Here is a 25576-nt window from a genome sequence, read left to right on the forward strand (position 1 = left end):
TTCTTTTTCGGCTATTTCTTACTTTATTTGTTTTGTATTATCACACAGTATCACTCTTTGCAGCCATCTTTTCTAATGCGCTTCCGGTTAATCGAAACAAATGCCAGTCCTCAACTTCCGTCAAATCAATGGCGCCTTGTCGTTTGTAATAATCAATGGATGATTTATTCCAACCGAGGACTGCAAAGTGAACTCGGGCACATTTCTTCTCAACAGCAATCTGTAAATATCACAAACATTACTTGAACCTGTTTAAATTGATGATGAGGTGATGTTAGGGTTAGGTTAAAACAGGTTGTCCAATCATTGAGGCAAAATTGTCCTACCTTACACACAGAGCCCATTAACCTTGACCCCACTCCTTTCCCTCGATACTCCGGGGACACGTAAAAATCCTCCATGTAAATGCATTTACCCTCCCAGGTTGAGTATATATAGTAGTACAATGCGTATCCTATAAGTTTCGATGCACCTGATATAAAGTATAAGATATATGCATGCATGAAATCAATATTTAGACGACTTATTTTAATTGGTTCTTCTTTTTTTCGATGACTGTTAGCGTAGATTCCTTATTAAATGCGCGAGGGAATAATATCCGCAGAAAATCTCGAGAAGCACATCTTGCAGAATTTAAAACCTCATTTTTATTTTTAGAACAGATATCTATGATAAAAAATATGTATTCTCGACATTTGATGCAAAACGGTTGAATCGCGGATTTCAGTTCTCGTGTATGAGAAGGAATCTATATTGTTTGAGGGAAATAATTTAATGCAACTATACATACCATTTTCTTGTCTTTCTGCTACAAAGCATTTGAAATATTTTTCATTTCCAAAACCATCTTCTTGAAGTGCTAGAAATTAAAAATCTATTTAAAAATGTATCCCAGAAAATGATTTTCATATGTGAATTAAACTGTGAGATTCTTTCGTATAATTCAAAAAATTAGACCCGTCACCCTTCATACGTTATTGTTTGTCATTGTGGTGGTAAATATCTTACTTTCTATTTTCATTTTCACTTGATCTTCCATCTTTTCGTACACTGCTAGTTCCTTGAAAAAAGAATACACTATAAATGTGAATCATGTTGTAATACGCTGTTCATATGCATTCCTTTTGAAAATAATTTTGTCGCCATAAAAATTAGTTTTCATGTTATAAAAAGTCTTGAAGGAAAGTAAATAATTGGAAATTCAGAACCTCAAAAAGAAGAATTCGGTCATGGAAACCTTTCTTGACGACGTACATACCGGTAATTAGGTCAAGATTTGAGCCAGCGATGCTTCATGCGGTTTGCAAAATTAATGATCCTTTTATTTTAGAAGATCTAGTTCTCCTTGCGTATTTGGCTACGGAGAACCGATAAATGATATTGACAAAGAACAATGTGAAAAATTGTACAAATTAGGGTCGTTTTTAAGTGTCATTTTGTAAATTTTGAATTTATCAAATACAGGTATAATAACATGTGACATTGTTGATTTTGAATACCGAATTTACATATTAATGGTAAATGGTAATAATGGTAAAATTGTAGCATTTGAAATCGATATCATCTTTACATTTGATACTGTATTTTTGCACTTAACCAAACGATTCGTAGGGTACATGTATTTCTGTCCGCATTGGTGATCATACTTGGATAATTCTTTATACACTGCGTACTCATACACGTACAGTGTACAAATAGGATTTAGCAGGCTTTGTTTTATAGGTTTACCTTCCGTTCTGCATTTTTAGATGCAAAATACACGGTGAAAAGCTTTAGGAGACATGCAGCAAACAAACTGTTGAGTTATCCAGGTCGCAACGGTTGAAATGTATAATAAATTTCATTATTGCAAGTCAACGTCTCCATACCATTACACGATACCACAACAGGTAATACATGCATGTAGATTAGATATCTGACAAGAGAAGATCCCGAATTTTTCCACTGCAAAATACTTTAACAGGTCAGATTTCCGTAGATTTCTTACCATTATTAGATCCATTATACCTTGGCAGTCTGTCTGCAACGCTTCGCGTACAACTATCGGCATGGTTTGGTCTAAAGTTATTTAAGTGTCAATTATGGATGAGTGAAAGTGTCACAAAGCATTCAAAAACGTGTAAAACGTTACAATTATTACAAGTATACGAGCAGTTTATGTCTATTCGTGTTTATTCAAAGTAAATTTTGTATATCTTTTCTTTGGTAGCTCAAATGTTAATAAACATGAATACTGTAGCTTATCTTTTGTTACTTAAATATCCAGGTCGGATTTGATTGATTATTAAGGTCTTCCGTTTCCAACGGAAGACCTTTCTATTATTGTGCGGGAAAAAAATTAAGATTATTCTTATTTTTCTTTTTTTTTTTTTTGTTTCCTAGACGCGAACTTTGAGGCTTCATATCTTGCTCATTTCTAAACGGTTTTTGCTCAAATTTTCAGGGCTAATGTACTTTACAAAACACTATCTTAAGCAATTCATAAAATGTAGAATTCCCTTTCCGTTAAAGAGTTATTCCCCTTTTAAATTTTTTTAGGGCCTTTTGTTTCCAGACAAAGGCTCCGAGACTATGATAGCAGGGAATGGGAATCCAACGAATTTGAATAACAGAGACATTGTAGTTGTGCACATCTGTTTATGTTTTTAGATTACGTTTTTTATTTAGGAAAAGTTAGGGGGTCAAAAAACAGGATTTAAAAAAGTGCAAAAATTTAGACATGTTTTCCTTTATATCTTTTGAACGAAAAAAATTTTGTAAAGACATGTAGAATAAAAGTTGTGCAAAATAACAAGGGCTTTCATTTGACACCAATAAAAAGGGGCTGGCCCCTTAAATTAAGGGCCAATGGCCCCTAAAAAATTTTGCTTAATAACTCAAAAACGGTTAGGATTTTGATATGGCTGTCGCTGGAAAAGTTGTTTGTTGGGATCTCATGAAGGTCGTTTCAATGTTATTTTGTAAGTGGTTTGTGTAGTATGAGTGTAAAAAGCTTTACATGTTAGCATGTACCTGTTTTTATTTGACAAGTTAACGAAAGACTTTGTGCGTACAACTGGCATGAAGTTACCGCAGAAAGTATGCTGGTTTATACAGGAGGCATTAATTCATAAGAATTTTTTTTTTAGAATACATGCTTTTTTTTAGGAGTTTAAGTCGTTGTTAAGTTCTTATAGTGCACAATCCTTAAAAACGGGAATTGGAAAACAAAACATTCTTTTTCTTTTCTAGTAAAACACAAAATATGGAATGAAAAAATATATGCATTACCTTTTTAATATAAACATCATGCATTCAAAATCTACCTTGAATCAGAGCTGTGTGTGTACCATTACGTAAGCTCTCCCTCGCCCGCGGCCGAGAAAGTCGGTCACCGTGGTCGCGGCTGGACTACCTAGCGGTCAGTGGTTATCTAATACACGAGAGTTGCGTCTCTCATATATGAATTTATTTAGCCGCGAACTCAAGAATTGTTTTAGTTTTGATTACACAAAATCTTTTGTGGATTAAACGATTGGATGTCAAGTAAGAAATACATGTAGTTCATTTAATTCATAAAAGCAATGTCATTCTCTAAAGCAATAATAAACATAGATCAATTGTGGGTTTTTAGTTTAAAATAAAGAACTTCTATTTGATAGAGTAAGGTCATTATACTGCAAACTTTTCAAATCTTCCTTGGTTCTGAGTTGTGCGTTTCTGTGCGTTGTACCTTTACGTAATCTATCCTTCGCCCACGGCCGAGGAGATCAGCCATGGCTGCATTACCTAGCGGTAAGCGGTTATTTAATACACAAGATTCGCACACCGCGACTTACACTTGCATGCATATGAACGTGTTTGAGTTAATATAGCCGTATATACAAGTTTATGTTATAAAGGTTTGTCCTACTTGTATATATTTAATTAAATATTTGAGTGTAAATGAATATTAATGAACGATATTACTCCATATCGGAAAAATCGTTAGACATAAACTAATGGTTGGTTGGTTTATGTAAACTACTTTAAAAACTGTACAATTAATGTTTTAAATCAACACCCCCCACCCCACCCCTCTCAAATATTAAACCTTTAAATAATGATCATCCCTCGCACTGAGGAGATCCGGCGCGAGTGGTTAAGTGATCCGCGGTCGGTTCGTGTTCTTCTACATGTACCTTATGACGCGTTTATGTTTCATATTTTGCACGGACACAACTTTATTTTATTATGTTTTCAACTATTATATTGGTTTAAGATAAAGTTATTTTACTTTTACAGTTGATTAAGCATTGATTTATACGATAGCGTACAAGGTAGTTTAAAAATCAAATCAAATTATAATCAAAGTTCCATGTTACATGTTTGCGGTAGGTGCTAGCACGATAAAGGAATGCCCTGAATTGAGGCATTCGATGATTATTTTAGAAAATATTCACATGAGTTTAAACAACTTTAGATTAGATTCTATCGGTCACATATTAATCACTTCTGTAGTTTCATTGTGGAAGCGAACTCATTGCTGCCCCCCCCCCCCCCCCCCCACTCCTCCCGCCCCGCTGACAGGTGCTCGCGCTGGATTTTTTTTTAATTGGAGAAAAGATATCAAGATCTGTCGAAAAACATTTTTGGTGGTTTCTTCTTATGTGTAACATTTTGTTTCACTTTCCCACCCCTTTGTTTATTCGGCCAGTCTGTGTTAATTCAATTGCCGCATGCGATCGAGAATCTTGTGCCGCTTCAGCGCACACAGCTCACAGGGGCTCGTCACGAAGTTTTTTCAATCTTTTATATATACCACCTCTATACTATAAAATACACAAGGGAGGAATCAAAACTCGAAAAAATCGCTACCTCCCGATTTCGGTCGCCTCGTATTAATTCTTCTCGGACGTTAATCCCTGCACTCTAGGTATCATTAGATCGGGAAAGGACCATAGTTTTTAGGAATACCTGCAAAATTTAAACATCGGAAACAATTTTAGAAGTTTTCACGCATTTTCTTCCAATTTACTCTCCGGTGACACTTTCTTCGATCAGATGTCGCGCACCAAATTTATTCATGCGCTCTCATTGGTTAATTTTGTTGATCAAGATAAATCGTACGTTGACTCGTATTTTAGAGGGATATTCAAATGATGAGTGAAGAAGTTCTTATTACGTGGTGAGTATATGTATTAATTTTCATATTTATGTAGAAATATTTTAACCATACTTCGGACATTCGGTAGGACGTGACTATGTATTTCTAGCATCAAAGCAAGTTTGAATATCGTTTGAAAATCCTTCTAAAATACAAGTCCGCGTACGAGTTATCTTGAGCAACATTGAATTGACCAATGAGAGCGCGACATCTGATCGAAGAAAGTGTCACCGGAGAGTAAACTGGAAGAAAATGCGTGAAAACTTCTAAAATTGTTGCCGATGTTTAAATTTTGCAGGTATTCCTAAGAACTATGGTCCTTTCCCGATCTAATGATACCTAGAGTGCAGGGTTTAACGTCCGAGAAGAATTAATACGAGGCGACCGAAATCGGGAGGTAGCGATTTTTTCGAGTTTTGATTCCTCCCTTGTGTATTTTATAGTATAGAGGTGGTATATATAAAAGATTGAAAAAACTTCGTGACGAGCCCCTGTGCACAGCTCAGAACATTTATAGCCCCAGGTCAACAATTGTTATGTAATTGAGTAACAGTTGGAAGGGTGATTTTACTACATAAAATAATAAAATCATAATATAATCTATTTTAATTGAGTACCATGCGTATAGATTCCCATAATAATTAATTTTTTTATTTCCTTTCAATGTTTACATTTAATTTTGTTCAAATAATTAATAAATTTTCTATCATTTAAATTGTGTGCTTTATCAAATTCTGATTCCGATTACCTTGAATTCATTAATTTTCCATTGGCTTTTGACAAAAGAGAGACGCCTGACCATCCAATGAAAACAAATACACAGAGTTTGATTGACAGGTTCAGCCAGGTGCAGGTCTCGCCCGATGTCCGAGGTTATGTGTGCTGCTTGTACACAGCCGAATGGTCTCAGTAAGAGTTATCGATGTAAATAGATAATAAAAATACATGCTTATCAAAACATGATCGTGCAAGTTAAAGTTGATTTAGGTTTGTTCCAATAGAAATCATGTTTCGCTAACTGTATTTAATATTTTTTATGTATAGCGAATTTTAATATTGTTTCAGTACTGAAACATCGCATGAAAACGTTAAATATACATGTACTCTGTAACTAGTCGTCTTTTAATACTTATACCTTTCTTTTGTTTGTTAAAAATTCGTTCAATTTTGTTAAAGTAATGTAAAACATGTAAAACACGCGCGCCATTTTGAAACAATTAACTTGTCAGAGAGTTCCGAATGAAATCTGATGAACGTTTCAAACGGTTCTCGCACGCTTTGCTCGAAACGATTTACACGCTTTGCCCGAAACGCTAAACGGTTTACATGAAACTCTAAAAGGTTTACACGAAACGTTTCTCGCACGTTGGCCGCACGCTTTTTTGGTGTAGTAGTACGTTTTAGGGTCTGTAAATTTTGTCAGCACGCAATTCTAAACTTGCACATAGTCTTCTAAAATTTAGAAATATTTTAATATAGAAGTTATCTTTGAGAAAAGTTTACGTGTTTTGTAGGCGAGTTTAGTTTAAAAAAGAAATACAATTCCTGACATGAATCATGAGTACATACTGTTTAATGTTTATAACAATGCTTGCTACCCTTTGAAAATTTAACTCGCCATTAAACATGATCTCATTTTTTAAACAATGTTTGAAACGATTACATAAACTCTGCTCGACAAATAGTTTTCCTAAAATATTTTCTTCCTTTCTTTTTTCAAAACACGTTTTATATACAGACTTTCAATTACAACACATTTTTATAACAAAAGCAGAACTGAAAGTATAGTCATTATAATCGTAACATATATTTTCAACTCGCAGCAACAACGGAAGACCTACTCGGGGCTTTGCCACGAGCTCTGCTCTAGTTATTTCTTCGTTTAAAACCTCTTCACAAGTTATCAAATCTGACCGGCGCGCGAGGGGACTTCTCTCTCCGATAACGAGACGGTTATCGCGATAACCTAAATATCCGTTGTCTATGTATTTATTTACCACCAAAAACACTCTAATACTATTAACCCCATGTAACGGGAATTTATTGTCACTTTTTGTACATGTCTTTTGTGGCTTTACAATGAAGTTTTTTAAGTTTATATATAAAATGAAATGATATCAAAATGAAACGTCTAAAATGAATTATCAATTTATAGTCTTTTTTATGCAACATGATAATATTCAATTTTAATATGACTGGCGTTGTTTTGTTTTTTATTTGGAACACGTAAAAGACGGCACGCTAGTATGGAGGTATGGTTTGCATGTTGTGATCTTGTCTGGGTTACAAATTACGATTGAACTCTGTTTTTGTGTCTTTCTGATATACATTTACAGATTTAGTTTTACAAATAGAAATAATGTGACTGTTCGTGTGATCAAATATGGCGCAACTATTACAGATATTGGATACTCTCAAACTTTCCCCTCTTTACATCTGTCAACTTCCGACATAACATCCTATACCTGGTGCACTTTGTACAGCACACAAACAACGTTCCTTCTGAATTACATAAATCAATTCCGTATTATGTTATTATACTGCTGTTTATCGAGAGTAATAACAATCCATAAATAAAACCTCCCAAACAGTAAAATATATAGAAAAGATACGAATTTAAGATATAAAAATACAACTAAATACTTTGCATGCTTGATAATGATGACTTTCACCTAGAAAAATAAAAACCGTGCATATATTTTGTGTCATTTTATCTGAAACGGAGACATTTCACTTCCGATGTGACATGGATGTAAATAATAATAATACAAGTACATGAATGCTGCATGAAAACAAATGATGTTCAAACAGAAGATGTATATACAACAAGAATTCGTGAATAAAAAATACAAAAAGAGAAAATAATAATGAAAAAAAAAATCGAAAAAAAACCTTAAGGTGGATTAAGCTTAGTGAATGAAACAGAGTACATGCACATGCAAATATCACTAAAGTGGGAAAAAATTATAAATTATAATCAAATGCTAAAAGGGCATGATCACGATTAGTGGTGAACATTTTAAATTTTGGGGAGTTGATTTTAATCAACTCTCCTATGCAGTTACTCAGACAAACCGAAAGTGAAACAGTGTTTGGACCTCAGCACAAATCATCGCTGCTGACAAGACTTAGTTCTTGAAATTGATTGATGAATTCGATGTAATGTATGCTAAAGCATTGTTTTTCACGGAAACTTATTTATAAATACCTTTAAAATAGTCAGATTTTAAATGGTACGAACAATTTAAATATTTTTCGTAGTCGTATGTATTCTTACGCCAGAGTTCAATATAGTCTCGTTCAACTCGACGCTCGGCTGTCTCCGTAAATGTTTGTCGGAGATTTACGGTGTCAGCCGAGCGTTTGGTTGAACGAGACTACAGTTCAATATTGCTTGGATCCATTCAATTTTCGAGAAATATTTTGTATTACTGATACATAGTTTGATTTAATTAATTTTACTCTAAATATTATTTAACACGATTCATATGGGGGTTTCTCGACATTCTTGTCGAAAAAGTCCAAAAATTCATATTATAAAAATGTGCGTAATTCAAATATAAATTAGAAACTACATGTACTTGTCATACAAATAACATATCATTGATTTTAAGATAAACAAAAATCACAAATCGACAAAATCAACTCCCGTCAGTTCTTCAGTACTTTGATTATTTACACGTTTTTGTTTGTTTACAGTGGATTGTAACCTTCTTTATATTCAGATCTATTTCAGATGTATTTGTTTAAATGAAAAATCATAGAAATTCCTTTTCCGCTATTTTCTACTTTATTTGTTTGTTTCGTATTATCACACAGTATTACTGTTTGCTGCCAGCTTCTCCAATGCGCTTCCGGTTAATCGAAACAAATGCCAGTCCTCAACTTCCGTCATGTCAATGGCGCCTCTGCGTTTGTAAAAATCAATGGATGGTTTATTCCCACCAAGGACTGAAAATTGAACTCGGGCACATTTCTTCTCGACAGCAATCTGTAAATATCACAAATTACTTGAACCGGTTGAGATTGATGATGGGGGGGGGGGGGGGTGTAAGGGTTGGGTCAAAATACTAAGTTGTCCAATCATCGAGGCATGCGCAATTGCAAACTTGTCCTACCTTACACACAGAGCCCATTAACCTTGACCCCACTCCTTTCCCTCGATACTCTGGGGACACGTAGAAATCCTCCATGTAAATGCATTTACCCTCCCAGGTGGAGTAGGTAAAGTAGTATAGAGCGTATCCTATTAATTTCGATGCACCTGATCGTAAATATAAGATACATGCATGCATGAAAACAACGTTTACACGTGTAATCTTTTATTTTAATTGATTTTTTTTCCGTTGACTGTAGATTCCTTATTAAATGCGCGAGGGAATAATGTCCGCAGAAAATCCCGAGAAGCACATCTTCCTCGCTTTTAATTTTCGGCTAAATATCTATGGTAACAAAAATTATTCTCGACATTTGATTTAAAACGATTGCATCGCGGAATAAAGTACTCACGTATAATAAGTAATCTACCGTATTTTCAAGGAAATACATGTAATTTAATGTAACCACATATACCATTTTCTTGTCTGTCTGCTACAAAGCATTTGAAATATTTTTCATTTCCAAAACCGTCTTCTTGAAGTGCTAGAAAATAATATCTTAAAATGATTCCCAGAAAAATAATTTTCAAATGTGAATTATTTTTGTTAGATTCTTTCGTATAATTGAAAATTAGGTCATTCACTTTTCATACGCTATTATGTATCATTGTGATTGTAAATATCTTACTTTCTAATTTCATTTTCACTTTATCTTCCATCTTTTCGTATACCGCTAATCCCTTGAAAATAGAATGTATTAAATGAGAATTCTGTTGAAATACGCTGTATATATACATGTACATTCCTTTTGAAAATAATTTTGTCGCCATAAAAAGTAATTTTCATGTTATAAAAAGTCTAGGAGAAAAGTACAGAAGACGGTTAGAAATGATACTGTGCGTAACAATGCAATGTTTTCACAAATTTCTACCAGCGAATACTTTATGGACTTCGCGAAATTACAGGAGATATAATGAGAAGTATTAGTTTACCCTTTTTGTATTTAATTCGATATCAACTGTACATGTATAGTTTGAATTTTCTGTTATTTTATCCTTATTATTAAAGCATTACATCTTGTTTATAATGGTTCTGAAATGCTTCGAAGCTTTCAAAGAATAATATAAACAGGTACATGTAGGAGACGTGTATTGCTTATGGGGGTGTGCGACCATTTTGTACAATTGAGAATAAAAATGCAAACATTTCTTTAACTGGGTTGTTTCTGCCCGAAACTGGCAAAAATGATGCCAAAAGATGTTAAAGCATTAAATATGAAGTCCTACAAGTCATTTTGTTTGAAAAGTATGCATACAACGACAGGAGAATGCCTTTTCAATCACTCAGAATAGCTTTCGAACTGCGCAACATAATAGTGAAGATTTAAAAATCTGAAAAAATATGAAGGGCGTTCATTTGTGTCCTCTCTACAATTTTGAGAAAAAGTTTGAATTTTTCTCATTTAAAGTAGTCCGAGTATCGCACTACGTCATAATACGGATTTTACAATATTGGTTCGACTTTTACAAAGCGTTTTTGATACCCGGTATTGATTTTGCTCTACATCGCTGTTGTAAACAATGGCAATAATAAGCAATTAGAACGGTAATATATGTATTCTATGAGAGATAGAAATGATTAATGTTGAGAAACTCGATTCTGTTAAAGTAAAATGAAAAACTAACTAAAGTATCTGATTAACCAGGATCTCAGGTAGGCTTTTATCTTCTTGGTTTTGACCCCCCCCCCCCCCCCGAATTTTTCTTTTTCTTTTACTAAAACCGGTTTAAATTTAGAGACAGAAGCTATTTCGAATTTAACCAATCGTCAATTAATAAATGTTTAAATGATATCTAACATTGTTGACAGATCTAGGCAGAAAACTAGCAAAATGTGATTTTTACGGATTTTTTCGTCAGGGTCTACTTGGTTTAGAGCTTATAGCGTGAAAAGTAATCCGTCAACATATAATTTATTTTACCAAATCTTTTTTCTAAGATGCCAATCTATAGAATAAACACCATGAATTTAAGTTTGAGTCCATAAAATATTTAAAAAATTACCAAACGCGATACTAGCATTGCATTTTTTGTATTCTATTTTGATACATCAGGTCCATAAAGCGTACTTACTTACAAAAATTTGCGCAAAATTATTGATGAGATATGGCTTAAAAAAATATTTATACTCTATTGTGTATGTTCAGTTCTAATTTTCCCAAAATTGGTAATTATTTTTAGGAAAAACGGACGTCTGGCAAATTTCATAACTGTCAATAATTTTCGCAAGGGGGTACACCCGTCTGAGAGGTGATAACAAACAAACTAGCATGTAAACATACATATTTTCTTTTGTATATGTATTGCTAGAATGTATATTTATCATTTAAAGCTAAGCTTTTAATGATTGAGCCCATTTAGTGCCGAGTATAGGACTACCTTAAGTTGTAACTTTGCCTCAAAATGGGTACATTTTTGGTCAGTTTCGGGCAGAAAAAAGCCAGTTCAAGAAATAGTTTTATTCTTATCCTCAACTGTACAAGATGGCCGCACATCCCCCTTATGCAACACTCTCAGAATGCTTGACAAATGTGTTTTAACGAGTAAACGATATGGTATGACCCATACGCAATTAAATTGTTTAAATATCTCCACAACTAATCAAATTTTATCATATGTTAAATGAATTCCATGGCGAACCGTACGCGCATAATTTACGCGCATGTGGTAATTCGTTTTATTATACTTTCATGTTAAATACTGAAATCTGATTGGTTTAGACGCAGTTGATAATCCGTTCTATTACCCTCAGCGTTAGCAACACACTTAGCAACGGGTAACACAATGAATTGTTACATGCGCGTAAATTATGCGCGTACGGTTCGCCGTGAAATTCACGTCATTTCTATATAAAAGCAGTAAAAAAATCTCTAAAATTAAGACATTCAGTATAATAAAATAAATAGTCCCTGTTTGGGAGAATAACAGTTGAAATTGACACCCCTCGAAAACCATTGTCAACCTCCGCTTCGCGTCGGTTGACAATGGTTTCCTTGGGGTGTCAATTTCAACTGTTACCCTCCCAAACAGGCACTATTCATATTTTGTTATACTTTCATGTTAAATACTGAAATCTGATTGGTTAAGACGCAGTTAATAATATTTACTATTACCCTCAGCGTTAGCAACGCACTTGGCAACGGGTAACATTAAAAAATGTTACATGCGCGAAAATTATGCGCGTACGGTTCGCTGTAGAATTCACGTTATTCCTATAAAAAAGCAGTAAAATTTTCTTAAAAATTTTAAAAAAGACATTCAGTATAACAAAATAAATAGTGCCTGTTTAGGAGGATAACAGTTGAAATTGACACCCCTCGAAAACCATTGTCAACCTCCGCTTCGCGTCGGTTGACAATGGTTTTCTCGGGGTGTCAGTTTCAACTGTTACCCTCCCAAACAGGCACTATTTATATAGTGTTACCCGTTGCTAAGTGTGTTGCTTACGCTGAGTGTAATAGAACGGATTATTAACTGCGTCTAAACCAATCACATTTCAGTATTTAACATGAAAGTATAATAAAACGAATTTTTACATGCCCGTAAATTATGCGCGTACGGTTCGCCGTAGAATTCACGTCATTTCTATATAAAAGCAGTAAATATTTCTCTAAAATTAAGACATTCAGACGAGTATAATAAAATAAATAGTGCCTGTTTGGGGATTAATTGAAATTGACATCCCTCGAAAACAATTGTCAACCTCCGCTTCGCGTCGGTTGACAATGGTTTTCTCGGGGTGTCAATTTCAACTGTTACCCTCCCAAACAGGCACTATTTATAAAATGTCTCATCCACCTACTTGTCGTGATATTTTAACTTCCGTCTGTAACTTGCAATTTCACAGTGTAAACTCAATACAACAGTCATAGATGCAAGTTTCACATTTTAATTTTGATTTTCATGTACCTATACTCTGTCCCAAGATATCATCGATTCACAGTTTCTCTAAATGCTCGATGTTTTTTAATATCTCAAGGTTCAAACGATGTTCATTCAAAAAAAAAAAATTTCAGTTGAAACGCCCCCATTTGCTTATCAGGTTTCAATACGCGGCTGAAAAACGTGATATCTACGCAGATTTTGTATTGCAGCAAGCCAGGAATGATTATATACGTTAAAAAATTACGCAAGGTATTCCGACTGACTTTTGAATGGAGAAATGTAAACACTTCCCATTATAGATATTTGTAAGAAATCCGTTTTCGTTCCTGTGATTTTTTCGAGTGAAAAATGATAATGTGTCAATGAAGAAATCTTGAAAATATTTTCCTTTCATAAATTTTGATTGCAATTTTTTTTTTACAGGTATGAATATATCTTTTAAACACCGTCCAAATGTGCTGCATAAATATCATGAAACAGACTGTAACATATGGGGCCTACATATTGCATATCAATTTCAAGAAGAGACATCCCTCTAACTTATGATAAACATTAAAAATCATTTCATAAATTTTGGCAAAACTCAGAGGCCTTCAAGAACAGCAACTCTCAATTTTACAAAAATATTGACCGGGTATTTTATCCGAAACTGTCCCTTGACTACCTACATGTAGATTCATGCCTTTCGTAAAAAAAAAGTAACAAAACGAAAAAAAACCGCGAGATCACGCACGTAAAAAAACCGCAAATCAATTTTCTGATACACGCACAATCCGGTTCGTTACACGAACGATCAACGACGGTACACGAACTGTATTTAACACGATTCCTTGTCAACAATAACGTTTTTTTTTAACTTCCGTACCACAACAGGTAATAGATTAGATTTCGGAGAAAAATCCCAAATTTTACCAGAGCAACTGATATACTTTAACAGGTCAGGTTGGATTTTTGTAGATCTCTTACCATTATTAGATCCATAATACCTTGGCAGTCTGTCTGCAACGCTTCGCGAACAATTATCGACATGGCTTGATCTAAAGTTATGCAATTGTAAATTATGGATGAACGAAAGTGTAACCAAGCATTCAAAAACGTGTAAAACGATACAATTATTTTAACATGCAGTTTATGCCCATTCGTGTTTATTCAAAGTTGATTTTGTATTTCTTTTCTTCAGCAGCTGAAATGTTAATAAACAAGAATAACCCATCTTTTGTTACTTAAATGTCCAGGTTCGATTTGATTGATCATTATTTTTTCGTTTAAGGTCAGACGACACGTTCCTCGAGAATCTTTTTTCTATCCCCTCGTAATAAAGAGTTCCAATAAAAAATATTAATTTTATAATTACTTTAAAAATGTTCAAAATTTACTTGAATCTAGTTACGTGTCTAGATGGTCGAGTGGTTAGAACCATGGCCGCACACTGTCAGAAGTGTATAGGTTCTAGAGGTCGTGAGTTCAAAGCCTCGCCCCGGCGGAGATATATTTCTAAAATAGTGAATTCGCTGTGCTGAAGATGTATTTATTTTTATATCAGCAATTCAAGTGTATTTTCAAGAAGATTATAAAGGAAATTGCACACTCTAGTATTTTGCAAAAATGCCTGGTAAGGTACCCTAAATTTTTGCAAGAATGCTTGTCAAAGTAGTAGTAAACCATTAACAAATTCCTGGAAAAAGTTATCTAAAATCGAGGAACGTGTCGTCTGACCTTAAAAACTCTTCACAAGTTATCAATTCTGACCGCCGCGCTAGTATTTGAAGCTGCGAAGAGAGGGGACTTCTCTCTCTCTGAGAGCAGAATTTGAAATAAAAGGTTAACAACAAAAATGGCTCGCTCTTTGTAACGGGTTTGAACATTGCGTGATTCCAAATATGAATATCAGCTGTCTTTGTATTTATTAACCGCCAGAAAACATTCTAATAGTATTAAGCCAAAGTAACATAAATTATCGTCACTTATTATACACCATACATGTCTTTTGGTGGTTTTACAAGGGAGAGTTTTTTTGAAATTCATAAATGAAATGAAATTAAATCGAAATTATACTTCTCAAACGAATATCAATTTACGCTCTTTTTATGCAGCATGATAATATTCAAATTTACAGTATGACTGGTGTTGTCCCTTCACAAGATTCCTTTGGTACACTGAAAGACGGCACGCAAGTATCGAGGTATGGTTTGGATGTTGTGATCCTGTCTGGGTTACAAATTACGATTGAACTTTGTTTTTCATTTCTTTTTTATTCATATTTACAGATTTAGTTTTACAAATAAAAATAATGTGACTGTCCGTGTGATCAACTATGGTGCAACTATTACTGACGTTCTTCTCCCAGACAAAAACGGATCAGTTGAAGACATAAGCCTTGGTTTTGATAGCGTTCAAGGTTCGTGAAATGTTGGATGTTCATAACTTTATTATCACAATTTGAGATTCATTAAATTTTACAATTTTTAGCTCATCGAGACGAAGTCAGGGGGAGCTTATGCTATACCCTTGGCGTCGGCGTCGGTGTCGGCGTCGGCGTCGGCGTCCGGACCTGGTTAAAGTTTTTGTTGCAGGTCCTGTATCTAAGCTATTACTTGTCCTATCTTCACCAAACTTGCATGGATGATGCATCTGGACCTACTTATGGACTTGAAAGACTTGGATGCTGAATCTGAGTCCTAAATTTCAGATGCTGGAGGAGGTTAAGGTTGTTGGACCAGGTTAAAGTTTTTGTTGCAGGTGCCCTTTGACAGCAATATCTAAGTTACTGCAGGTCCGTACTTCACCAAACTTGCATGGATGGTGTGTCTTATGATACTGATGCACCAGACAGGCTTGAGTGCTGAATCTGAGCTATAGGTTTCGGATGCTGGAGGAGGTTAAGGTTTTTGGAGCAGGCTAAAGTTTTTGTTGCAGGTGCCCTTAGATAGCAATATCTAGGTTACTGCTGGTCCGTACTTCACCAAACTTGCATTGATGGTGTGTTTTATGATACTGATGCACCAGGCAGGCTTGAATGCTGAATCTGAGCTATAGGCTACAGATGCTGAAGGAGGTTAAGGTTTTTAGAGCTGGTTAAAGTTTTTGTTGCAGGTGCCCTCTGATGATTATATCTTAGTTACTACTTGTTCTAACTTCACCAGACTTCCATGGATGGTGCGTCTTATGATACTGATGCACCAGACAGGCTTGAATGCTGAATCTGAGCCATAGGTTTCGGATGCATGAGAAGGTTAAGGTTTTTAGAGCTGGTTAAAGATTTTAAAACAGGTGTCCTCTGATGATTATATCTTAGTTATTACTTGTCCTAACTTCACCAGACTTCCATGGATGGTGCGTCTTATGATACTGATGCACCTGGCAGGCTTGAATGCTGAGTCTGAGCCATAGGTTTCAGATGCTGGATATGGTTAAGTTTTTTTGAACAGGTCACATGTTTAATAGATAATAGTACTATTTCAAACTTGCAAAGTTGATTAAACTGTAATATGAATGAATCACAGAGGAAGCTTCAGATGCAGAGCTTGATCTCCATTATCAAGGATGCTAAAAAATATATCTTAGTTATTACAGGTCCTAACTTTACCAAACTTGAATGGATGGTGTGTCGTATGATACAGATGCACCTGACAGGCATGGATGTTGAATCTGAGCCATAGGTTGCGGATGCTGGAGCAGGTTAAGGTTTTAATTGCTAGTGCCCTCTGATGATGATATCTTAGTTATTACTGGTCCAAACATCACCAAACTTGTATGGAGATGCGTCTTATGATACAGATGCACCCGACAGGCTTGAATGCTGAATCTGAGCCATAGGTTTCGGATGCTGGATGAGGTTTAGTTTTTTTGGAACAGGTCACATGTTTTATAGATGATAGCTTGCATAGTTGATTTAACTATATTATAAATGAAACGCAGAGGTTGCTTCAGATGCAGAGCCTGATCTCCATTATCAAGGATGCTAAAGAAATCTCCTACCTCACTCAAACCTGCTCGATAGATAGATGTGTTTGTTGATAAATGATATAACATGATTCCTATGATATAGAATTGTATGGTATGAAACAATATTGTTTAATATGATACAATATAATATCATATGTAATATTATAAAAAGTTATATGATATGATATGATATTGTATCAATTTTTTTTGATATTTTATATTATGATATTGTATCATGATATTGTTATGTATCGTATTGTATATTATGATATAATATTGTATAATATTATACTGTATTATAATTTTATTATTTTATCACATGATACTATTACATAAGATATTGCAAAATATAATATTGTATCCTATGACAAAATATTGTATATTCTATAATATTGTATCATACGATATTGTATATGATATAAGTTTCTGTAATATAGAATTATATCACATGAAATTGTATAATATGATATTGTAATAATATATATTATCGTATCATACGATATTGAATAATATGATATTGGTTTATAATATGATATATTATTACATCACATGAAATTGCTTTGTATGATATTGTAAAATATATTATTGTATCATATGAAACAATATGTATAATATAATATTGTATTACATAATATTTTACTTTATCACATAATATTGTATCATTTGATATGATACAATGTTGTACATATCAAATTATATTGTATCATATGATACAATATCATATTATGTATGAAAAATACAGTATCATACAATATCATACTATTTTATACAATATAATATCATATGTTTCAATGTTATGATGTATTATGTAATATGATATTGTACTATAATACTATATTGTTTTATATATTATGATACTGATTATGTGATCAAATACAATAACGTATAACACAATACAATGTCATATCATACGTTACAATATCATATCTCATCATTGTTTATCATGGTATTTTATTGTATTATATGATATATGTTATAAATATGATAGGATGCAATATTTAATTTTATATTATTGTATTGATTAACATATGAACATATGATTATCATACAACAGATGATATACGATATTGTGTCAAACAGAATCCATGAATATCCAAGATCATTAAGTATGATTTTCATTTAATATGATAAAGGTGGTTTCATAAAGGTGAAGTCTCATAAGGGTGATGTCTCGTCTCGGTGAGCTTTGTAATCTGTGATTACCTATGTTTTATATTATATTTTAATGATATGTATTAAAAATGGTACATTTAAAAAAATGTTTTGAAACGGTTACTATTAAGGTAGAAATTGCTAAATAATGGCAATTGTTAATGAATGTTGGAATATTTTAGAGTACAAGTCTCAGCATTCCTACATTGGGGCTGCTTTAGGACGCGTGACCGAGAGGATAAAAGGCGCGAAATTTGAAATTGACGGCGTGGAGTATAAAGTTTCTGCAAACGACAACAACATTCACCAGGTTCATGGAGGAATTTCCGGTTTTGATACGGTATTCAAAATAAGGCCTATTTTCAAATAAAAAACATTGTGTTTTTCCTCTTCTTTCTGTATGTATAAATATATTTGTGGGGTTTTGTGGGTTTTTAATTTCATTTTGTGTAAATATATTTTTCATGGCCGAAAATGTTAAAATAAAACATGTCGATGCAGTAAAATCATTACATTTTTCTTTGTTTCTGATTATAAGATTTTTGTTCAGAAAATGTTTACGGCTTCAATCAACGGCGATACTGTTGTGATGAAATACGTCAGCCTTGACGGCGAAGAAGGCTTTCCGGGGGAAGTAACGGCGGAGTTCACCTTCCGGTTGACGGAGGAAAACGAGTTAATTCTGGGATACACAGCTACCACAACTAAACCCACCCCAGTCAACCTATCAAATCACGTGTACTTTAATCTAGCTGGTCACGTGAGAATTTCAATATCATCATTAGTTTCCATTTAATTGGTTATTTCAACCGATATCAATAAACCAGTATGTAAAGATATTTATAAACAAAAATCGAGATACTGCTGTTAAAAAAATCTTCATCCACATTTTTTTTTCAAAAATGTAAAACATAACTTGGCTGAAAGTTAATAGTGGGCAAGTATTAAGGTAGAGGAAGATCCAGTGTGAATTAATCTGCTCACGAAGGTTTCTATTCTACTTACACTTTTGCACTTTTCATTGTACATTCGTTATCATCGATACTCATCTTATGTAGCACAGTCAGACACTTGACAGCAAACATTTTATCGAATATCAATGGTTCATTCGAACGCGACCTTTTCATGCTTGTACCGGTATTTGCTACATGTAGCAATCTGCATGAACGGATCTAACCGTGTGATTTGAATCACAATTGGCTAAGAAAAATAGGAATAATTTAATCAGGTGCGCGTTGTGAATGTATTTGTTGTTGTTGTTTTTTTTTTAATTTCGAACACTTCTAACAGGGAGCGGGGAATGTAGGCGACCACATTCTGACGGTAAATTCCTGTCGCCACATTCCGTTGGACAAAGAATACATACCACTAGGGGACGGTAGGTTTCAGTTGTAATTATAAACGTTTGACTTATTTTGAAATATAATCCCGAATGCAAATAATTAAATACTTTTGTTAGGAATTTATCACAGTTAATATAGCGTTTTCGCTAAGATATATAATATGTTAACATACAGGGACTATATCTGATGTAAAGGGAACACCCTTCGACTTAACCACGCCCACTCAGCTGAGGGAGCGAATGAAAGACGTGCTAGTGTCTAACTATGTGTTTGAAGGTCATGGAAAGAAGAAACACGTTGCTAAGTACCTGTCTTTGATAATTATTTGACTTGCACCCATCTTCATGCTCGTATACATGTGCATGTGCATGTGCATGTACATGTACATGTAGTTAGTTCAATCAATGCCTTGTACGCAGGATGCACGTAGCTAGTGAACATGACATTCCTAATATTGACTAAATTTGAGCAAAAAAAAAGTAGTTTTCTTTGTTCGACTTTGCAGACTCGAACTACCATCCACCGGCCGAACGGTCGATTGCTTCACAACGGAACCGTGTATGGAGACTTACTTCTCTTGTGCCATGAGAACTATGAAGGGCAAGAATGGCGCTACATACGGAGCTTATGAAAATGGCGGGATATGTCTAATACCTATGCAGTACAGCAGTGCTGTTAATATGGTTTGTTCAATTTGATAACTTAAATTATTCCTAGACATTAAGAGTTTCCCCTCCTCGATCTGGTGCGAGTCTTTAACCATGTTGGATAATTTCTAATTATTAGGAACTGGATAAAAGCCAGAAAGATATTAAGTGTTTGAGTGTGATTATTTTTTTTATCTAGTTACATCTTTTAATTATTAGTACTGTATATGGAAATGAGCAATTCAAATGTAAAGTTAATGTGTATCATAATGTGTACAATTTATGCAAAAATATTAGGAAAAAAATAGTATGTAGATGCATACAGTAAAACACGCTTATAACGAAGTCCCAGGGACGGGCAATTTAACTTCGTTATAAGCGTAATTCGTTATAACCGTCAAGTTTACAACATGAAATAGAGACTTGGGGAATGAAATTCACTTCGCTGTAAGCGTCAATTCATTATAAGCGTGTTTCCTATAACCGTGTTTTACTGTATATCTTTTAAAAGTAAATTCATATGTTATATAAAAATAGTGTATTTTGCAATATATTATCCGGAAAGGTTACAATTTTAATAAATTTAACTAACTTAATGATAAATTGACTGGCCTTTCAATTATTTTGAAATACAGTTTCATTAAAAGAGAAAATTGTTGAGATTTACTACAAAGTTTTTTTTATAACTTTTCATTGCAGCCCAATTTTCCAAACATGATTTTGCAGCCAGGACAGACATACACACAAACAACGTCATACAAATTCGGGTTCTAGTGCATTCCCGGTAATTATTCACCGAGGAGCTCCAGAGCTACAGAAATATTCAACACTAGCACCGAGGAAGCTATTGTTAAACGAAATCATTAAATCATTAAACATTAAAATCTTGCAATTAAACCTTATTTGATTAAAACACGTTGGGCTATCGGGTCAACGATCGGCGTTTGCATTTATTTACTGGCCAAATTCTTTTTCCAATTTTTCCTCTATTTGTAAAACAGCTATTAAACCCCCAGAGACAAATACATGTTTTAAAAAGGTTTATTTTGCTTAGAGACACCTAGTGTGGCCTACTTGTAGTTGGATTTATGGTGAAAAATTGTCTATTTAATTGATATTCTTCCTCACACTTGGACTTCGACATAAAAAAGTTAATCCCGTGGTATTCAAGCAAAACGTACCTCACTTGTTTAGAGTGTGTACATATTTACAGCTGTCTTTTAGGAGCTCTAACCTGTATTATTCTCGTGAAATAAATCCTGCCGAAGTCTAGAAGATTAACGTGTAGAACTTAGCGGATCTGTTTTCGTTGAATGTTTGGCGACAGGCAGATTTTTCTGTGGTTACAATTTTGGTGGTATTCTTCTCTTTTGTGCATTACTGGATTTGTAATGGAGAAAGCGAGAATAAAGGAGTTTATAAACGGACAGTTATAGATGTGATGAAGTGTAATGGCAATACAAATGACCAGTTCATCTCAAAGTCAGTATCATAATCGATCATTGGCCAGTACTCCAGTGAAAACATACTCTGATACCTCATCAAAAGATAGGCGCCATGTTCGGTTCTCCAACAGTGGAATTATAAACAACCATCTCCAGACCGACTCCATTAAACATCACTTAAACAGTAACCACAAGGGATCTAGTCTCGGAAATCGGGAATCAAAATCGAACATAAGTGATTTGGAAAGCCAAAATGTATTTTCGTCAAGCCGCAACGAATCATCAATGAATAAAAGCAGTAAGCTGGGTTTTGGTAGTGCTTCGCCTGATAGCGGCGTTGCTTCAGGAGGGTCGGGCTCGAAATCCGGGTCTGACCCCCCTAGCAATCAGTCAGAGAGCGGTACTCCTCGCTATAAGTTCCACTCCACTTACCATTCGCCAGACAGCGGACTACTTTTGGGTGGCATCAATAGGTCAAGTAACAAACAGACAAAATATCGCAATTCTAGTTTTAGCTTTGCTGCGAAATCAGGTATTTTGGCTGATGAAGTAGAAGACCTTTTGGAAGATGAAAACATTAAAGATAAACACACTTTGCCAAAAACTGGAGTACAGATTCCAATTTCCAGGAGAGAACATGGTCTTCATCAGGAAACTAGGCGAATAGCATTCGAGCCGAAACCAAATCATCATTTACCTCAGAAAAAAGAACGTGCTAGTCCAAGGTATTAGTTATGATTGATATAGATAATATGATACTACTATTTTTTAGCATGAATAGATAATTTTCAGTGAAAAATGATAAAAACTATTGGTCGGTAATTAACTAATGTATTCAAAGTCTACTAGTCGACGTGCAAGAATACGTCGTATATCATTAGGAGCTATTGTTGATGTATTTAATTTTATTGAACAATTTAAGGCATTATCGGGGGTGTTTTCATTTAAAAGGATGCTCGGCAGTAGTCGTTTTAAATTTCATAATTAGGTGCATTAAACAGCTAAAATGTCCATTCATTGTAGGCAAATAGATTATAGGGGAAAATGCCCAAGCAAACGCATTATACAAAAAGCCAATAGAATCGGGTAGTGTTACACAATGAATGAATTCGACAGACATTTGATTGTGCCAATTCTCAAGTGCAACTGGTAACCTCTTCTTGACACAATTAATCTTTTAATTAAAAATTACTACTTTAATATCGTGAAAGTATTCTCTATTCAAATTTATATTTAACTGTACTTTTAGAGTAAAAAAGGAACCAATCGGGAAGAAATTGAAACTTTGGAGTACAATAATTTTCTTAAGGTCCGACTTGTTTGCTTTCTTTTCATGGTTTCTATGTTTCTGTGTTGACTTAATACTTGAGAGGGCTAATTGATTCTGCTTTATCTACGTATATATTCAAGGCTCCCTTATATGTGTGTTTAATATTCAAGTGTTAAATACTATGTCACACAAGAAAAAAATGATAAAGTACAACTGTTGTCGGTCTTTTTATGATTTGTCGCGTCTCTCGAACATTGGACGTGCCAGTATATGCTTTACACGGTATATCAAATAAGCAGGTGCTTGGAAGGTAGCCGATTTATATAATTGAGTGTAAATAGCCAGTAATTTGTTTACTAGTACTCTGATCCATATATCAATGGGCGACTGAATTGATTAAATAAATGTATGTGGTGTAGCACTTTATTAATAATTAGCATCAAGGATAAGCAGTTCTCTTTGTTTTATACTGAATTATTTTTCTATAATACTGTCCTTCCACAAATTCATTTAAAAATTAAATTTGTTGTTATGACTAACAACAAATTTAATTTTTAAATGAATTTGTGGAAGGACAATACCCTAAGTAATAGTAAAGATGAGATATGAACTACATGGATTTTTTTCTAAAGCTTATCTGCATGTATACATGTACGACGTTTGGTTTTGCGGACTACTGACCATGGGCTAACTGACTTTTTGTCGTTCTCTTAAATGAATCATTCGCTATTTCTATTGACTACTCCACACTTTCGTGAAGAAAATGTCATAATTCGATTGGATTCCTATCCCTGCATCTAATAGCAAAGGTTTATACACGTATAACACAACATTTGCTTTTATACACCCAAAAGCCAAAGCGTTTTGACGTCTCTTTAATGGATGGAGAATAACACCGAATATTCATGAAAACCAGGAAAGTTTAAAAATTTGACCTTCGGTCAGTTAATGAATGTAATACAGGTTGAAGGGTTTTTTTTATATTTATTTAAATTCACATTCTGTAAAAGGTTTATTGAGATATACATGAAATATATCTGCACTAAAATTTAATTTCTGAAACTTTTGCCCCGATACGTCATAAAATTTCTTTAATCTTGATATCTGCATGCCTTTGAAGGTGTCAGATCAAACATGCTTTGGCTCTGGGGTAGTGGACCAATGTAGAGGGAAAACTATGGCAATATTTCCGATATAGATGACCTTTGTACATCGAGCGATAGGATATAGTAAAATACTTTCAGATGTTCATGTTATTGCATAGCAAGGTAACATGCTTAAAGTCATGCAAAAGACGCTTTATTTATTGTTGAAAGTCCGGTACTTTAAACCAATAATTGATGAGCTACCTGATAATTGTGGGAAGTCTCCTTTCAATTGAACGTATTTTGTTTTGAAATTGTTCGCGCTCTACATGTACATGTACACACCGAGTAAATGTTTCTTCATGCAGGAAACAGCTTTACAAATAACACTGTGTGATAGATTGTTTTTATAGCAGAATTTTCATTTCTACATGAATGCTTCATTTTGATGCGACATTACCTGTTTATAATTTACTAACGGATAATAAGGGTTCTGTGTAAATTACAGTCCATTTAAATGGCAAGAAAATTATTGGCAAATTGGATATATAAAAGTTTGCGGGTATGTTTTTTGAATGAAAAAAAAGGATTTTTCTCCACTGCCGATAAAATTTACAATTGGATTTTTATTCGACTCCGTGTGTGTTGTTGATAAACACAAGTACTGTTTTATCTAAGTAAACACACATGTAGTTTCAAATCAATTTTCGGATAAAGCCGAGCATTTGCTGTTGTTTATCTTTCTAAATCGGTTAAAGATATGCAAAGGATTTTACATAATTCATTCTCCTGGTTTATGTGTTAAAAAACTGCGTAATATTTGCAACTTGAGGCGTCTGGGATACATTTCCGCTAAAGCCTTTAATACGCGTCAAATCTTCCTACCTGCGGATCTTAAAGGGACACTTAGTGACTTGTGAAATGCACTTGCTCTTCTACCAATACAGCTTCTTATTCCCGCTGTTTGGATAATCCGAACGCTCTTCAATAATTCTTTTTGAATCTGGATAGTGTCTCTTGACGGATTATACTATTATGTTCTGCAATTTGCATCATTTGGAATTAGACTGTTGTTATCATCATCATCATGGCAACCGGAACTTTACCTTCCATAAAAAAGACGAATTTTGTTGCGTCTGATAAAGAGAAACCAAAGAGGTAGGGATTTTTGTAATTGATTCACCGTTACATAATGAATTGTCTGTCGGTTTATACTGCGCACGTGTTTAACATGTAAATGTAGTTCGGTGCATTAGGACCAGCATGAACTTTGGTCAAGTACATACATGGCTGTAAAATTGCTTGGTCTGATGGAGTATCATATTTTAAGGACGAGGTTCAACGATGGTTTTATCTATTTCAATATACATGTTTATGCTGACTTTACTCGTCGCCATTGACTGGATACGATGTCTCTAGAGAAAATTTTCCCTATATTTTCCTTTGCTTACCAAAAGGTAAAATCTTGTTGTCACTCTTTTTGACATACAAGGTTAATACTAGTTTTCAATGTACCTTTTCTC

At 34.2% G+C, this 25576-nt stretch overlaps 4 protein-coding genes across 10 annotated transcripts in view; 2 read left to right on the forward strand and 2 right to left on the reverse strand.

Moving 5' to 3' along the window:
- Positions 1-2122, reverse strand: LOC128182390 (thialysine N-epsilon-acetyltransferase-like). The gene is made up of 5 exons (XM_052851001.1): positions 1988-2122; positions 1009-1060; positions 791-859; positions 327-472; positions 1-220 (listed from the first exon to the last, which is right to left on the reverse strand). Exons 1-5 carry the CDS (start codon positions 2048-2050, stop codon positions 41-43), a joined length of 510 nt encoding a protein of 169 aa, XP_052706961.1. The 5' UTR covers positions 2051-2122; the 3' UTR covers positions 1-40.
- LOC128182388 (galactose mutarotase-like) lies at positions 1836-21175 on the forward strand. 2 transcript variants are annotated; one of them, XM_052850997.1, is made up of 9 exons: positions 1836-1963; positions 15283-15348; positions 15434-15564; positions 18446-18603; positions 18814-19023; positions 19554-19641; positions 19781-19910; positions 20112-20289; positions 20953-21175. In XM_052850997.1, exons 2-9 carry the CDS (start codon positions 15284-15286, stop codon positions 21025-21027), a joined length of 1035 nt encoding a protein of 344 aa, XP_052706957.1. In that variant the 5' UTR covers positions 1836-1963; position 15283; the 3' UTR covers positions 21028-21175. The 2 variants fall into 2 exon arrangements, with proteins under 2 accessions (XP_052706957.1, XP_052706959.1); XM_052850999.1 differs by having other exon boundaries at positions 1865-1889.
- The window catches only part of LOC128182391 (thialysine N-epsilon-acetyltransferase-like), an 18099-nt gene continuing 1277 nt past the window's right edge, over positions 8755-25576 (reverse strand). The window contains exons 1-5 of one of the 3 annotated variants that reach the window (XM_052851003.1): positions 21488-21612; positions 9911-9962; positions 9698-9766; positions 9244-9389; positions 8755-9116 (exon numbers count right to left, since the gene is read on the reverse strand). In XM_052851003.1, coding sequence (XP_052706963.1) covers positions 8937-9116; positions 9244-9389; positions 9698-9766; positions 9911-9941 — 426 coding nt within the window. In that variant the 5' untranslated portion in view covers positions 9942-9962; positions 21488-21612 and the 3' untranslated portion in view covers positions 8755-8936. Of the gene's footprint in view, positions 9117-9243; positions 9390-9697; positions 9767-9910; positions 9963-14132; positions 14425-21487; positions 21613-25576 lie in introns of those variants that run through there. The other 2 variants (XM_052851002.1, XM_052851004.1) reach the window with 2 other exon arrangements.
- LOC128182386 (uncharacterized) overlaps positions 21680-25576 on the forward strand; it is a 16744-nt gene continuing 12847 nt past the window's right edge. For all 4 annotated transcript variants that reach the window (XM_052850993.1, XM_052850994.1, XM_052850995.1 and 1 more), the window contains exon 1: positions 21680-22423. In XM_052850993.1, coding sequence (XP_052706953.1) covers positions 21705-22423 — 719 coding nt within the window. In that variant the 5' untranslated portion in view covers positions 21680-21704. The remainder of the gene's footprint in view (positions 22424-25576) is intronic.

This window comes from Crassostrea angulata, chromosome 4, assembly GCF_025612915.1.
Source record: "Crassostrea angulata isolate pt1a10 chromosome 4, ASM2561291v2, whole genome shotgun sequence".
In the NCBI taxonomy this organism is placed as follows: Eukaryota; Metazoa; Mollusca; class Bivalvia; order Ostreida; family Ostreidae; genus Magallana; species Magallana angulata.